This window comes from Octodon degus, unplaced genomic scaffold (assembly GCF_000260255.1).
Source record: "Octodon degus isolate 3935 unplaced genomic scaffold, OctDeg1.0 scaffold00016, whole genome shotgun sequence".
NCBI classification, from domain to species: domain Eukaryota; kingdom Metazoa; phylum Chordata; class Mammalia; order Rodentia; family Octodontidae; genus Octodon; species Octodon degus.
The window spans coordinates 14,060,358-14,077,115 of record NW_004524592.1 but is presented as its reverse complement, the minus strand read 5'-3'; the positions used below and the strand labels follow the sequence as shown (position 1 = coordinate 14,077,115).

The 16,758-nt window shown below is 37.1% G+C and overlaps 1 protein-coding gene across 1 annotated transcript in view; it reads left to right on the top strand.

The window, feature by feature from the left end:
• Positions 1 to 14,591, top strand: part of Cd28 (CD28 molecule) — a 32,676-nt gene extending 18,085 nt beyond the window's left edge. The window contains exons 2-4 of the mRNA XM_012513704.2: positions 4,201 to 4,554; positions 6,657 to 6,784; positions 12,642 to 14,591. Coding sequence (XP_012369158.2) covers positions 4,201 to 4,554; positions 6,657 to 6,784; positions 12,642 to 12,773 — 614 coding nt within the window. The 3' untranslated portion in view covers positions 12,774 to 14,591. The remainder of the gene's footprint in view (positions 1 to 4,200; positions 4,555 to 6,656; positions 6,785 to 12,641) is intronic.
• Positions 14,592 to 16,758: the final 2,167 nt, after the last annotated feature.

Genomic DNA, 16,758 nt, shown 5'->3' with positions numbered 1-16,758 from the left:
ATTCCTCAGGTGATGGGCATCTTGGTTGTTTCCAAGATTTGGCTATCACAAATTGTGCTGCTATAAACATAGGCACACATATATCACTATGATACGATGTTTTCAGATCATCTGGGAAAATTCCCAGTAGAGGAATAGCTGGTTTAAGTGGGATTTCCAGTCCAAGTTTTCTAAGGAGTTTCCACACTGATTTTCATAACAATTGCACCAGTCTACATTCCCACCAGCAGTGGAGAAGTGTTCCTTTTCCCCCACAGCCTCTCCAACATTTGTTGTTGGTTGATACTGTTCTTATTTAAATTCTTACCAAAAGCTTCTTTTCCCCCACATCGTCAATAGCATTTGTTATTTTTTTGTGTAGCTGTTCTGACTAGGTTAAGATGGAATCTCAGTGAAATTTCAATTTGTAGTCCCCTGATGACTTAAGAGGTTGAACTTGTTTTTTTCATATAATTATTATCAATTTGCTCTTCTTTTGAGAAATGTATGTTTATGTCTTTCTGTCCATTTATAGACTGCATTTCTTGTTCTTTTGTTGTTAAATTTCTTGAGTTCTTCATATAGTCTGGATCTGAATGTTCTATTAAGCGAATAGCTGGCAAAAAAACATACTTTCCACTCCTAGCTTGGAATGCATAAGGGAATCAAGCGACCATAAGGAGAAGTGGAACATTTTCTAGGTTCTTCTTAACCTAGGTATGCCTTTAAATTTTACAATATGTCCTTCCATTAGTTCAAATATTGAAAGCTCCATTTTAAGAGAAGAGGAATAAAAATTATAGTGTCTACCAGAGAACATAATGGTCACCCATATTCAATATCACTTAGGGTGACTAGTTATTTTTCTTTATCATGCAAAATAAATTTCTTCCATTTAGTATCTCTTTCCAAAGTAGATGTAGATTTTGAGGTCCAATGAGATGGTTTTTCCCTTAGGCTTTTCTGATCATTCAAGCTGTGACCATTGGCTACAACAATATAAAGGAGGTTTTACCAGCAAACTTTGAACCCAGCTTGAACTCTAAAGTAGGAAGAAGTCAGTTACATGCTAACACAGAGTATGCAAACTATTTCACACTGACTGCTCATGTTTAAGGATCAGCTAATTTAAAAATTATCATGTTAACAGATGAAAGAGAAAAGCAAATGGTAAGAATGAACTAGATCTCTCTCTTTCACCAAATAGCTATATAACTAATAGTTTATTAATGCTTTCCCAAACACAGTCTTAGTACAAATCATCACAAAATAAAATATTTTTCTTTCCATCATTCAGCTGAAGGATATACCGTGGACAAAGAGAATATGGAATATGTTGCAGCCAGTTTCAATACAGGAGTCTTGGATTTTTCCTCCTTGAGCCATTTCGTGATTTGTAGTGCTGAGGTCAGATGGGCTCAAGAGAAATCCAATCAATCTCAATAATGTTGAGGTTTGACTTTGGAGACTCTGGGCTGGACAGCAGGAAGTCTACCTTCCAGTTATCTTCCTATATATATTATGGCTTCTGAAGGAAAATAGTTTCAGGAGAAAGATTACCCCTTCTTCCTCTGGGAACAGCACACACTGGAATAAGCTCTGTGTCTAGTAAGCCCTGATATAATTTATATTTTTTTCTGCAGTGATCTCTGAGCCTGGAAGAATATCTTCTTTCTATCCTAGCTGTCTAGAATCCACCTTTGTTTTATGAGCTATCTATTTTTATAATGAGATGAAAAGGAGATGGCTGACCAAAAAGATGACAAAGGGAAGATAATTACTTGTTGGTTGGTCTGTGAGATCAGATTCATTTTTTAAAAACTCTGTCTCTCTCACTTATCACACCTATGATAATGTAGAATTTGGCAAATGTGAACCTGTTAATATTTTTTGACTTCATTATTTCATACCAACTCATTGTCATTTTTTCCCCTCTAGTGCGTAAAATTCATGTTTTTTTTTTTCAGTCATCTCCTCTTCATTGCATTGTAATAAGGAGAGGCATAATAGCAAGGATAAGTAAGGGCACAGAGAAATTGGGGCCTGAACACACTGCTGTTGGAAATGTGAAATGGTGCAGCTGCTTTGAAAATAGTTTGACAAGTCCTCATAAAGTTGAACTAAGAGTTATAGTGCATGACCCAGCAGTTCCACTCCTGGTGCATACCTAAGAAAATAGAAAGCATACCTTCACATAAAAACTGCTACATAAACACTCATAATAGTTTTATTCACAGTAGCCAGAAAGTAATAGAAAGTAATAGAGAAACACAATGTGGTATGGGGGTATTATTTAATCATTAAAGCAATGATGTTCTGATGAACACCATAACATGGATGAGGCTTGAAAATATGCTAAGTGAAAGAAGCCTGATACAAAAGGTCTCATAGCATATGAGTCCATTTCTATGAAATGTCCTGAATAGGCAAATCCATAGATACATGAAGTACAATAGTGGTTGCCTGAGGTTGGGGAGAGGAAGAAACTGAAATAATTGCTAATGGGGATGAAGTTTCCTTTCAAGGCAATGAAAAAGTTTTAGAATCAGATAGAAAAGATGCATTCACAAGTTTGTGAATATACTAAATAAAAATCACTGAATTTTACACACTAAAGGGGTTAACTTTATGGTCCCTGAATTATATTGCAATGAAGTTGTTACCAAACTAAAAGGAAAGAAAAACAATAAAGAAAAGAAGAGGAAAAAACCCCCAAGATTATGACTACTTTACCCTCTGCCCTATCCCAATCAAGACCAATTCAATCAGAAGTTTTAGGAGTGGGAGGAACTAGACATTGTTTTCCTTTTAAAGTCCCTGTTACAGCTGTATTTATAGAAGATAAAGAGCTATTAAGCACATAGTTCTATGCAGCTCCCTTCTACACAAAGCAAAACAAAAAAAAAATCCCAATCTACATGAATTCAAACCCAGAGTAAGTTATAAATTTGATTTAAATTGATTCTAATCCTACTTATTTCTTCAGTCTAGATATTGCTTCAAATAATCTCATTTAAAATGCAAAAATATAGACAATTATTCATGTACCCCTAAAACAATCACAAAAAATGTTTGTATTGAAATTTGAATCAAAGACAAAAAATTGTTGCAAAAAGAAGTCTGTGATCTCTCTGGTTTTAAGGTTGACTGTCAAAGCTTATGTGATCTATTTCTTAGGTGGTATGCCTGAGTTGGGGTTTAGTTCTGGTTTTGCATACCATTTGCTCCATGACATTTAGATGAACTGCCAATATTTCAAGACCTCATATGGTCATTTAGTAAAATAAAATAAAATAAAAGAATAGGAAAGAAAAGGAAAGAAAAGAAATATATGTCATGTGCCAGCAATAGAGATATGGTAAGAAACTGTCAATATATTCTCTTCTTTATTGGAGTTGGCAACATAGCTTCAGTTTCATTACCTATACAGGGAGCGATTGAGTCAGGTGTTCTGCAGATTCCTTGATCTTTTTTAAAATACTAGTTTTGTTTTTTAACACAAGTTCTCTGGGTGTATGCCAGGCTGACCTGGAATTTGAGGTCCTCGCCTCAGCCTCCTGAGTGCTGGCATTATAGACATGTGTCACTACTCCTGGCTTCTTTGATCCTTTGTTTAGGTAGTTTAAAGGCAGAAAATGGCAGAGAGAGAACTCTCATGGTTCCATTCTCTGTGATTTAAGAGAATGAGTTTGTAAATTTATTGAGGAAGCTGTTCCTGAATTAACTATAGAAGAGAAATTGTAGCAAATACTTTGGTTTAATATATTTTTCTCTCTTTTTACATACTCTTAGAATGGCCAAGACACAAAGTCAAAGTGTTTCAAAAATTTTTAATTCCTTCAGAAACTTAAAAAAACCTGCTTCACAACTTAAAAATGAATTTTTTTGTACATCTGGGTCAGACTTTAAAATTGCTTCCAAATACCTCACTTAATCAGGAAATCTGTCCAATGAATGATCAACATCTTAGGAATCTCAGTACAGCTTCAAAACTTCTGAGCGCACAATTGTGGTGCACTCACATTTTTACCTTCAGTTGAAAATATGTTCTATTGGTCCATTCAAAGAAAGATGAAAATATTATAATAAAGAAAGCATTTTTGGAGGTCATGACTTTATTTGGTTCATGATTATATCTTGATTTGGTTCATGACTACATCTTGATTTCAGGAAAAAAGAAAAGATTTCTTACCATCCTGTTCTAATGCCTTTTCTCCCCAGAAAACAAGATTTTGGTGAAGCAGTCGCCCATGCTTGTGGTGTATGACAACGAGGTCAACCTTAGCTGCAAGTATACATACAACCTCTCTTCAAAGGAGATCCGCGCATCCCTGTACAAAGGCGTGGATAGCGCTGTGGAAGTCTGTGTTGTGAATGGGAATTTTTCCCATCCACTTCAATTTCACTCTAATACAGGATTCGACTGTGATGGGAATTTGGACAATGAGACAGTAACTTTCTACCTCCGGAATTTGTTTGTGAACCAAACAGATATTTACTTCTGCAAAATTGAGGTCATGTATCCTCCTCCTTACCTAGATGAGAAGAGCAACGGAACCATTATCCATGTGATAGGTAACATGCAACTTTACCTTAATACTATGCCCAGGTCACGTTTTCAGCAACTGTCCTAAAAATTAGGACAGGACCACAGCGAAGCTGCAGGGTCCCAAGGGTTCCACACTGATAAAGGCCCATCAAATCATGATATAAAAAATGTTTTCATTTACTTTAGAGATAATGCAAAGTAAAGCATTCAAAGTTATATATATATATATATATATATATATATAATTTGTGTTTTTTATTGTTGTGCTTGGGATTGAACTCAGGGCTTTTGCACTGAGCTACATTTCTAGTTTTTAAAAAATGTTTTGAGACAGGGTCTCATTAAGTTGCTAAATTGCCCAGGCTGGGTGTGAACTTATGATCCTCCTCTTTCATCTTCCCAGGGTGCTGGGATTACAGGCACTACCATGCCTGCCTTCAATGTTATATTTTGAGCATCTTTATCCCCCTCATTGACATCCAGTGGGAGAGAAAGAATGAGTTATAGTCTACAGCAAGAGATCACAGAAAGTTGTTCTTAATTCACGTGGGTCATGGCAGAAAAATGTTTGCTTTAAAATGCAAGCCCAGGTGCACTTCAAAAAGCATCTGGGTCTAATGGATTGGGACTCAGGAAGAATGAGTCATATTTCAAATGAATTCTCTTTTTATGCTCCAAGCTTTCCTCTGTTATGTACCTTTCCATTTCCTGAAACATACTAAGGATGCTGGACAAAAGCCTGAGATATGAAATTTGCTATTAAACAATCTTAGATAAGTTGCTCAACTTTGTTATGGTACCAAACTCAATATTATGAAGCAGTATTCTTGAGTGATTGGAATTGATGTTGCGATTATGCTGTCTTGAAACATTGAGGAGAAAAATAGCCTAAGATTCCCAAACTCAGAAGAATATAGCTTTATGGGTCAACACTTACAAATGAGAGAGGTCAGCTAGATTTTCTGATATACTTTGTGGATATGCTGCAGCTTTTCTGTATAATGATAAATAAAATCTATGATTAATTTTACATTTAATACTAGCACAATTTCAATTTAAGTTTTTCTCCAATGCAGAACAGAGCTGTTTTGAAAAAAAAAACCAACCCAAACCTGAACACTAAGTAATATGACATAGAGGCAATTAATGAAATAATATTTTGCTTGTCTGGTCCTATGCAGACTTCTAATATCTATAATATCCAAGCAGAATATTTTGCTTAAAGTCCAAGCCTAAAAAAATATAATTTTGGAAGCTCAGAGTAAAATATTTTTTTCCATATAAATAACATAATACTTTAGGGTAGTATTTTATAATGTATACACATATACACAATATATCATCTATATTATAACTGGGAAGAATACCAGTGATCCTGAATTCAGTAATTTCCTGTTCTTTTTTGATATTATAAAAAATGGACAGGCTTAAGAAAAAACTGATGGTTGGGCCTAACCTTGACATTTTGTGTATTGTTGTGGAAGATGCACTAGATAATGTTATATTTTCAGATTTCCTTAGATAATTTTAATGGATCTTCAGGACTAAAAATTAATGAACTAGATTTTTTTCGGTATTCTTTTTAGTTGTAGTTTTCTTTAATTTTTAGCATAGGACTCTCAGGTTTCTTCTCATCCCCTTTCTGCTACCCAAAGACATAAAAAGGCTTGCCTATCATCATACAACCCAATAGACAGAATTGGAGCTAGACATTTATCTTCTGATTACTAGCCCAGTGCTCTCACTGTCATACTACCTGGATGATCTTCTTAATGCTTAAAACATGTACATCATTTAACTCATTTCAAAGATGTAGTTTAGGGTCTCCTGATAAGGGGAAGAGAGTGGTTTTGGGTTAAGGCCATTGGAAATTACTATTTTAAACACAGTATGTTCAAAATGGTCAGGGGAATGCACTCCTAGGGGTGTACCATGCTGCAGCAATGATTCTCAACAGCTCAGCATCAGTGGTAGGGCTGGATATATCTCTAAGAACAAGTCCATAAACTGTAAACTAATAATATTGTGAATATTTTTATTTCCTTCCCATTATTCTCTGGTGTTCAAAAGGAGAATGTACATAACTGTCTTTTTCTTACCATTTAATCCACTCCTTTCTGTTTTTCAGAGAAGCACCATCCACATCGCTGTGCTCTCCTGTGGCCTGAGTCTAAGTCCTTTTGGACAATGATAGTGGTTGGAGGAGTCCTGGCTTTCTATAGTGTGGTAGTAACAGTGGCCTTTTATTTATATTGGGTAAGAGAAACAGCACTCTCTTGTATGCCTTTTCCAGTGCGCATGCAATCTGAACACATCAAGAACTTTGCCTATGTGGTTTGTTGTCTGTTTAACATGTGATTATTATCGTTTAATTTTCCCTGCCAGATTTGAGTAGGCTCTCTTTTAGTCTGTTCAGCTTTATCTGAAGCAATAACCTGATATGAGTTCTACTTAAAAAAAACCAAACTGAATAAGTAGTCAGGCAAAGTAAGAGGCTGAGTGGTCAAATTAGGATGGAGACATTAGAGATGGTTACCTTGATTTTCTCCTCTTTCAACATAATTATGGCACATAAACAACTTCAGTGCATGCAAAGGCATACAAATTTAGGCAACTCAGGAAGCTAGGCAACTGAAAACTATGAACAACTTTGATTCAGGGCTAAAACCATGAGAAACTTGAGTACTGAAATTGTATATTCAAACCTAGAAGAAACTAGTCCTACTTTTTTTTTCTCGGTCCTGTTTTTTCTCTCTAAGGCAGCTGGACTGTGTGAGGCCACCGAGGGTGGTGTCATTATGAAACTATAATAGGAGTTAGACTTTTCAGCAATCTTACTACTGAGTTTGAGTTTATCAACTTTTATGAGTGCTCATGCAATTAATTTGGTGTAATTTTCTTTCCTTTCCTTAATGTTGAGCTTTTGAATCATGTTTGAACACATTCTGGTAAACATACATACCATTAAGAAAGGACCTCATTAGTAAGAGTCTTTTCCTTAGAATTTTTTTGTTACTGTACACAGCATGATATAGAATACTTTACACATTACTTCCATATTGTCTTTGAATTGTTTCTAGAAGTTAAGTGCCCATGAGTAATTTCTTCAATGAGAAATGTTTGCCTCTCAAGGAAAAGGGCTATTTCTGTTGTTATTCTCAAACCACTTAGTGTTAAGTATGTTTAGTGCTTAATGAACGTTTATTAGATTAATAAATGGATAACCCTCATACAAGTCAAATTAAGGACTTAAATAAGTCTGCCTGCAGTATGACCCACTTTTTTTTTGTACCAGAGATTTCACTCAGGACCTTATGCTAACCAAGCAGTTGCTTATGCCACTGACCTATCTCCCTGGCCTGCCTGAAGTATGATACTTGTCATTAAGGCAGAACCCTTACATTTAACTGAGCCATAGATGGTCAGTAATTCCAGGAGGCAATACCGTGTGAAGTCGTCCTATGTATCCCTTTTGCAGGGGACAGTCCTGTATCCACAGTCATGCTGTTCTATCACCCTGGCTTAGATCCATTTATATTCTTGTGGGCTTATTGCCAGAACTTGCCTTTTGGTTGTCCCATATGTTCCTTGCATTTCAGAAGACCCTGAGGGGCAGATGGACCTTTGTGGGCTGCCTGTTGCCTAATCTGTACCTTCTGCCAGCCAGGGAACAGGGTGGCTGCTTGTTCTTGGGAATTCTTTATATTAGATATCAACTTGAGAATTTATCTAGCTTGGCTTCTGAAAGTTGCTCAGTTCTGATGGAGAAAGAAGGGGTTAGGCTGAAAAGATACTGCCTAAGTTCTGCCTCTGATATTAAAAAGTTAAATACTTTGATCTTTCTGAAACTTGGGGTCTTTGTTTCAGGTACCTTCCTGCTTTTCTATTCTGTGCTGGTTGCCAGTGATTTTATATTTTTTTTTTCAGTACTAGATGTCAAACCAAGGGGTGCTCTGTCACTGAAATACACCTACGCCCTTTTTATTTGGAGACATTTTGCCAAGTGGCCCAGAAAGACTTGAACTTTCAGGCCTTCTACCTTCAGTTAGTGTTGGGATTACAGGCATGTCACTGAACCCAGCTGAATGTTTGGAATTTTTAGTTCTTATTTTTCATAATTGCTGTTTCTTTTTTTGCTTTAACACCTGCTATGTGACTTTCTCACCTTCTTATGGGGAATCTTAACTTCGTAACTTAAAAGTCAGATGCAATGGCCCTTTGAGAAAATTTCTAGGAAAGGTGCACCTCTGTTGTGCTGACTTAGGTCAAATTAATTTCTCAGCATTGCAAGAACTAGTTTTGGAAACTGCTACAATTTTCAGTGGCCAAAAGGTACTGCTCATCATCTAAAACTTACTGTAAATATGAATTAGAATGTCAGTTGCTAAAATGAGGCACTAATTTGCTGAACAACTGGAATCACCCAAAGGAAGAAAAGCAACTTCTCATTTCTGTTCAAACACATCATAGACACTGTTATTTTTCTTTGGTAGCACTACTAATTAATGTTAAATTAATCTCAGTTTGTCTTAATAGAACATATTTTAGTCTATCTCATAAGCTTCCTGTGATTGAGTAATATCAGTGTGTGGCAGGTCTTGTCGTCTGAGAGCTTTTGTGGTCAGTCATCTACCAAGAAGACCCTTCATTTTCTTTGGAAATTTGGGTCTTTGTAGTCTCTGATCAAAGTATGTAAATAGAAATATATCTGCATTTCATAAATTAGCATATCAGTTTTGTCTGAAATCATCTTTTCTTGCTGTATCTTATCCTGTCTAAATAGCGAGTCCCTTAATGAGTTAGGTTTGTAGGCCAGTAGACATTCCCAGAATTTAGCCCTTGCCTGGGTAATTTTCTGGGTTCTTATTTTTGGCTGGTCTTTATTTGACTTGGTGTAAATTCCAATTTTCTGGAACTTCTGATGGCTTGGGATATGCTACTCTAGGCAGTAACTAGGCTGGGTGGGTTTCCGGGAGCAGCTGCAGATTCTATCTCTATTCTTGACCTGATGATGACATTTGAGTAAATAAAAAGCTTCTCTTAGTCAGGCTGCCATAGACCAGCACCTGTTATTCTCCATCAGCATTCTGTACATTCAGTTGAGCTAATAAACACTTTCTCTATAGTAGTCTAAAGGTACCTTAAAAAAAATCCTATATTCTTTATCTCTGTAGACTGCAACATAGGGAAAGCAGATACTGTGTGTAAAGGTAGAATATGTATTTTAAGATATTTTGATTTAATATTTGAAGACTATTCCTCTCAGTTGATTACTTTATATATGCCTTGCATGCTGATGCAGCTCCTAGGAAACAAATGGATAAGGAAGAAGTGAAAGGAAAGGCAAAAGTCATGCCATCACTATTCTTGACTGCTGAGGGCGTGGAATAGGTGATATAGACACATGGACACATAGGGTATTTATGCTGTACATGTGCATATGCTCGATGCACATAGACATTGGGGGTATTGGTTAGTATTTTCATCATGCATGTGTCATTTTCAGCTTGCTGTTGTGGCTAGAGTCAGAGTGAAGCTAACTGAATCTACCATCTGATAACAGTGTGAGGGTAATAATAGGATCTGGCTGCAGTGGATCTTTTATTACCTTTATATGTGACCTGGAATATCCCAGAGTCAAAACATCTGTATTAGTGGGACCTCTCTACCAGATATAGTCTAGTTGGACCAAATACTTAAACTCGGGGATTTGGCAAAGAGATACCTGAGTATTGAAGTACTAAACAAATGCTTTCTAAGGTTTTGCCTTCTACGCTTCTTTGGGGGCAGACATTTCTTTGGTTTTACCACTGCCACGCTAAACCCTATGCCCAAGGAGTTCTAGTCTTTTATGTATATAAAGAATGCAGAACCAAGGTAACTAAAAAGAAATGTCACCCATATTCTTGGTTTTCATGAATATCTTAATCTGAATGACTTTCCCAATTATGTGTGTATAATGCTATCCTTTCTTTTTACTCAAAGTGGATAATCCATCCAGCATCTCAAAACTTAAGTGACTGAGGATAAATTTATAGTCTTTGAAATCTATTCTTACCATTTTGCTTTACATCTGTGGGTAGAATATCATCCTTCTAGTTGTCTAGGTTCAAATCATCAGTTTGGATTTGGACAAGAAGGGTTAGTCAATATTAATTTCATGCTATATTCTGTATCAGTTCCTTTCTTTTCATCCAGTTGCTTTTCATGATTAGACTTTCTAGCTCAGGATTTTCCATTATTGGCACTATTGACATTTGCCCTTGCTAGTTTGATGTAGTACAGGTGGTCTTGTGGGCAGGAGAATGTTTAACAGCATGGCTCTACTCACTAGATGACAGTAGTGTCCCTTTCTGTTGTGACAACCAAAAAAAAGTCTTCAAACTTTGCCAGATGTTCCCTAGGACAGAGCTGGTAATGGAATTCAAGATGTCAAAATGAGTCTTACAAGGTTGTCTTGGGAAACTGTATGCAGTATAGTTTCATTAACTGTGTTGACAAGCACTGAGAGAGAAGCAGATTCCCAGGGAAAGACCTTGAGTTTCATTTTGGACATATTGAGAATCAAATATTCTTGAGATCTAGCTTAGAGGAACAGGTGTCAATTGAAGGTGAGATTATGGATCAGAAGAGAAAATAGAATGGAGAAGAAGGCCAAGGACCAAGCTGTGAGAAATTTTAACCTTAAATGGCTAAAGAAGGATGATCCTGAAAATGATGGTAGTGACCAGAAACAGGATAAAAACTGGGATGTTTCAGAAGACAAAGAGGAGCGATGTTGCAGAAGGAGGGAGTAACTGATAGCACAGTCCCCCAAGTACCATTTGGCATTTTTTCTGGGACTCCCTCATATATGTCAAAACCTGTGAATGCTTGGGTTCCTTATATAAAGTGGTTTAATATTTACACTTACTTCACATCATCTCTAGATTACTTCTAATACCTTAATATGATGTATATTTTATGTAAATAGTTGTTGCATTGTTTAAGGAGCAATGATTTAAAACAATTTTTTTGGGGGAAATGTTTTCCATCTGTGTTATGTTGACTCCATAGATGAAGACCTGGGGATATGGAGGGTTTCCAACTGTGTAGATTGCTGCTGAGAATTCAAGGAGATAAAAACTGAAAACATTGCTTGCATTTAGTAACATGGAGATCCATGTTTTTAAATCTCTTTTGAGGACATTTAATCAGGCTCCTTTGACAAGTGGAGAAGGGTTCTTGTAGTAGTGAATGGAAATGAGACCAGGACGGAAGTCATTCACTTACTGGTTTCTTCAGGGATTTTCATCATGTGTACCCATGGATTTACTTATTCATCTGCATCAGGCCTGTGTGTCAGAAAATAAGCGCCTTTTTCCATATGAGGGAATTCTGAATCAAGAAATCCAGATGGCTATTTTTAAAATTTTTATGTCTGTTGTCAAATGTGTGAGTTTGCCATCACATTATTCCAGAAATGATGCTCCTAGCTCCAGGCAAAACCTTTGCCAAGATTTATGGGAAATGTAGCATCAGGGTTGCTCCCAGTTCCCTTTCACTGGTAGAAATTCATCCTGAGGGTGGGGTGTGGGATGGAGATATATGACATTATTTTCTTCATGGAATTACATTGACATAAGGGATAAGAACAAAACTAGTTGTTCAGAATTGTAATTCTCACTGATTTGGATTCCACTGTTATGCATTTATGATTATTCCAGACTCTGGAGAAATTGAATGTCCTTTTCGGTCAACCATGGGAAAATGTCTTGTTAAACAATGTCAGATTATATTGACCAACATAAGATTACAAGGGGAATGCTTAATATCCCCATGTATTGCACTATCAATAGTGAATATGTTATGCTTTTGGAATTCAGATCAAATGACAGCATTGAGAGTTGCATGGGTATGTTTTTCTAACACATTTCCTTTGAATGAGAAAATTTTCAAGTTAATTTACAAGAACCAGCAGTCAGTCATTGTTTGAGTTCAGGGTACTCAAGAAATGCCATTGTGCAGTATCATTTCACAGCTAATGTTCTGATTAGTTGTCCCCAAAGTTTTAGAGCTCCTGCCATGACATTTCCTCCATATCCGTTCACACAGACACTCCTCTTTCCTGCAGATAAAGAGCAAGAAGACCAGGCTCCTTCAGAGCGACTACATGAACATGACCCCTCGGAGGCTCGGGCCCACCCGCAGGCACTACCACCAGCCCTATGCCCCAGCGCGGGACTTTGCAGCTTATCGCTCCTGACACAGAGGCCTATCCAGAAGTCAGCTAGCCGGCACCCCTCCATCTGCTCAACATCACTGTTCTGGATAGGAAAGGATAGCCTCCTCGGCAGCCGGCCGCTGTTGGGCACTAAGGCCAACTCTTCTTGAACAGCTAAAACAGAGAGCAATGATCATCTTGAGACTCTGACATGAAGATTAAAAAAACTTCCTGTGGCGGCTAAATTTTGCAGTGCCAAATGTGAATTCCCAAATTCACATTTATCCTATATTTATTGACTTGATTGAGAAGTTAGAATAGAAAAGAAAAAAAAAATGAGTGGATTCTGTAGGCCTTGTAATCTGCTGAGCCCTGTCCCTTTCTCTCAGTCAAGCAGAGCTGATACCTAAGAACACTTGCACAGAAATCATTCCCTTTTGTTAAATGGGTGTTTGCAGTAAAGGTAGATTAGAATGAGGGAGAGTGTAGAAATACTTCAACATTTTTAAACACTGTTTCCTACATATACAATAAGCCACTTCTTTCCTAGTGAATGCCATCAGTTTTTTTTTTTCTGTCAGTTTAGGGAGATGTAGGCATTGTCTTTGAATAACTCTGGCCATATTTAATAATTTTGACCAACGGAATTCCCTCAAAGCAGACCAACTTGCTTTTTTCTCTCCTTCTGATGGGAACTTAGCATTGAAGTTCACAACATGATTTCAAAAGGATGAAATACTCCTCCTCCCACACCACAAAGAATGTGTCAGGAAATAAGGTTGCTTTATACTAAAAATAGTTGACTGCTATGAAGGGTTATTTGTTTAAGAGCTCATTCCAGTTAAACTATATCTGTTTCAGCTTTGCACGGCTGGACTCTTTATTGTCTGTGTGGAGATCTGAGGGGGAGGCTGACAGAGCATCTACAGAAGACAGATGCAGTGATGCTGTGGAAAGGGGATGTTATCATTTACTCATTCATGAGTTCCAAGAAATTTCTTCTGAAGGGAGGAGAATGAAAGGGAGTGAGGCAATTCTTACCATGTGCTAAGCAGTGGCTAGTGTTGGTGGAAATTTTCCAGAAGGTGCCAGAGAGAAAGATCCTTGGAGAGAACTTCTTTATAGGGATTTCAGGCACTCCAGGGTTCAGAGTTACAGAACTCTGTGGGCTCAGCTGCTGTGTGCTCTTGAGGTCCAGTGTTATGGAAGAATATTTTGGAGTGTGTATTTGGAGACAATTTAACACTCTCAAGCATTCAAATCTTGGTGGGACCTCACTGGATATTTTGATCAGGGATATAGCTCAGAAGAATAAGTGCCTGTCCTGAGCTCAATCCCTGGTACTGGAAAAAAAAAATTCTCAAGAGGTTCTTCAAGGCCCAGCTCTTGGAATGACCATAGATATTTCCCTGCCTCCAATTTGGGTCAAATGGAATATGCCTGGGGACTTTGGAAAATGGCTTTTTATTCACCTTTACAACCTGTTCAGTGCTTTGGTTTATCCACATGATAGAAGAGGCTGGATTTTAGAGGTAGATAACTCTAGTTCAAATCCCATTACTAGTTGAATGGCCTCATGCAGTCACTGCTTATCCAAGACTGTTTTTTCAACTCTGAAATGGAGATTATGATCACAAAGGTCTGTTCCTACACTATAGTCTCCCTAAAGGTATGACTGTCTTTTTATTACTTGTCCCTAGCATCTCATACATGTCAAACATATAATGTTAGCTCTTATTATTATTGCCATATAAAATATGTATAAAAATCAAAGGGAAAAATGACCTAAAAAGGGATGGAAATTGTAACATATACTTAAACTAGGGCTGGTGAGATAGCTCGGTAGATTAAGTGCCTGCTTAGGCAAATGCAGGGACCATTCGATCCCCAGCATCACATGCTGTGCAGGCCCCACCCCTGGGCATGCTGAGCTGACCACCAAGACCCAGAATGGTGGGACACACCTATAATCCCAGCACTGGGGAGGCAGAAAACAGGAGAATCACTATGAGTCCAATCTGCACAGTGAGACCTTTTACCAAACACACACACACACACACACACACACACACACACACACACACACACACATAATAATAATAAACAGAAAAAACAAATTTAGACTAAAAGTTATAAGGTGCTAATTTCCATCAGTCTTCTGTTTCTTAGACTATTTTATCTTGCAATAAAACAGTGTATTTCTCTTCTACTTTTTTATATATAAGATTTTAATTTTTTTTAATGTGGGGCAGTAGGAGACAGGGAGGAATACTTTGGTTCCAGACAAGAAATACTGTACTCTTGGTTGATTTTTAAATGGAATTCCATTTCATACATTTAATGAATTCAAGAAGGTCACATTCAGAAATACCTGGGTGAGGAAGAGCTGTGAAGTATGGACTTGCATTTGTGCTGGTGGAAGCCTCCTGGCACACAGAGTTTTTTCAGTCTGAGTCATTGAATTGTGCTTGAAAAATGACAGAGCTGGAGAAGTTTAAGAAGGCACAGTGACAAATAAATAATATTTTTAAATGGAAAGATTTGATCTTTGGTAATACATAGTTTTGTTTTTCTAACTGGAAAAGTGGGTTGACCAAAGATGAATCACACTTGAGATTTTTCTTACTCTCAACAGAGTTGAAGTAGAAATGTTACATAGGGAAGTTCATTTTTACTTTTAAAATGAACTTAGTGTAAACTAAGTTCACACTTAAAATGAAGTTAGTATGAACCAAGAAATGATGTAAAAATAGTGGCTGAAGTGATACTTTTACATTTCCAGGTATGGTAATTTCCAAGTATGATAACTGTAAAGAAAACAATGTCATTTGCTGCTATTACTGTAAAAATCTTATAATTAATAGTATTTTGAATTGTGAATTCACCTATTTGAGGCTGAGCATGCCAATTTAAAGAAACCAAATGTACATTTTGTGTATTGAGTGATAAAATTACTAGACTATCATGTGTCTGTTTTGTAAATTTGTGCTTTAATACTGTCTTTCAGGGCAGACATACATCACTTTTACAGTGAGTCTAGAGAAAGCTTGTTACTTAAAAGAGCTGTGGAATAAATTATTTTACAAGCCTGATTTAGTCTTTCTTTTATTTAAGGCCATGTTAATTTCACCTCAAGTAAGCTGCACTTCTGATTTGCTTGCTTGGCTTCAGTCAGAGTTTCTTATTAGACCAATAATTTACCTTTCTCAGCTGTCAGGCTGGGTTTACCTGTTCATTCCATATAATGTGAGGGCTCTGTGAAAGAGTTTGAACTGCAGTCTTGAATTCATCATTGTCTCAGGTTAATTAAATGAGTCATCAATGTGCCTCACTATTTTAATGGTCAAGTGGATGCCTAATCCCTTATTATAGCTTTTTCTACTGCCAGATGGGAACACAGCAGGCTTGGGGACTGGCCCTGAAGAATTAAATTCAGTTTCAAGCTTGAGGTTGGAGACTGTGCTGATGATGGATGCAGAACCAGGACCATCATTGCCATAAAGCTGCCATTAAGCCAGGCCAAAGGCATGACAATGACAATTTCAAGACCTGCTCACGCAAATCTGTGGCATTTGCAGGTCATTGGAAGATCAGCATCTGTCTCTTCTGTAGGTGTGCTTACATATAAGCGTGTTCCCATGTTGGCTCCTTTACCTATACTCTTGTGTTTGTCTGGAATGTTCTTCCCAGGTGGCTACCTCACTCCCCAACCTTCTTAGGGTCTTGGTTCAAGTGTTACTTTCTATCCTAATTAACTTTCTCCACAATTGTCTCCTTTCCTTGGTTATTTTTCTCCATAACATTTTGTCATCTCTTGTACTAGATATTTTATTATTTTTTTGTTTTTTCAAACTTGATTGTAAGCTCCACAATGGACAAACCTCCATTTGTTTTGTTCATTGCTAGAACTTCAGTGCCTAAGATAGTCCCTGGTATACAAGAAATATTCAATGAAGTTCACATGGGTTCATAAATTAATAGTCTTGGTGGTTTAATAGAGAGCTAGTATTACTTCCACTTTCTTGTT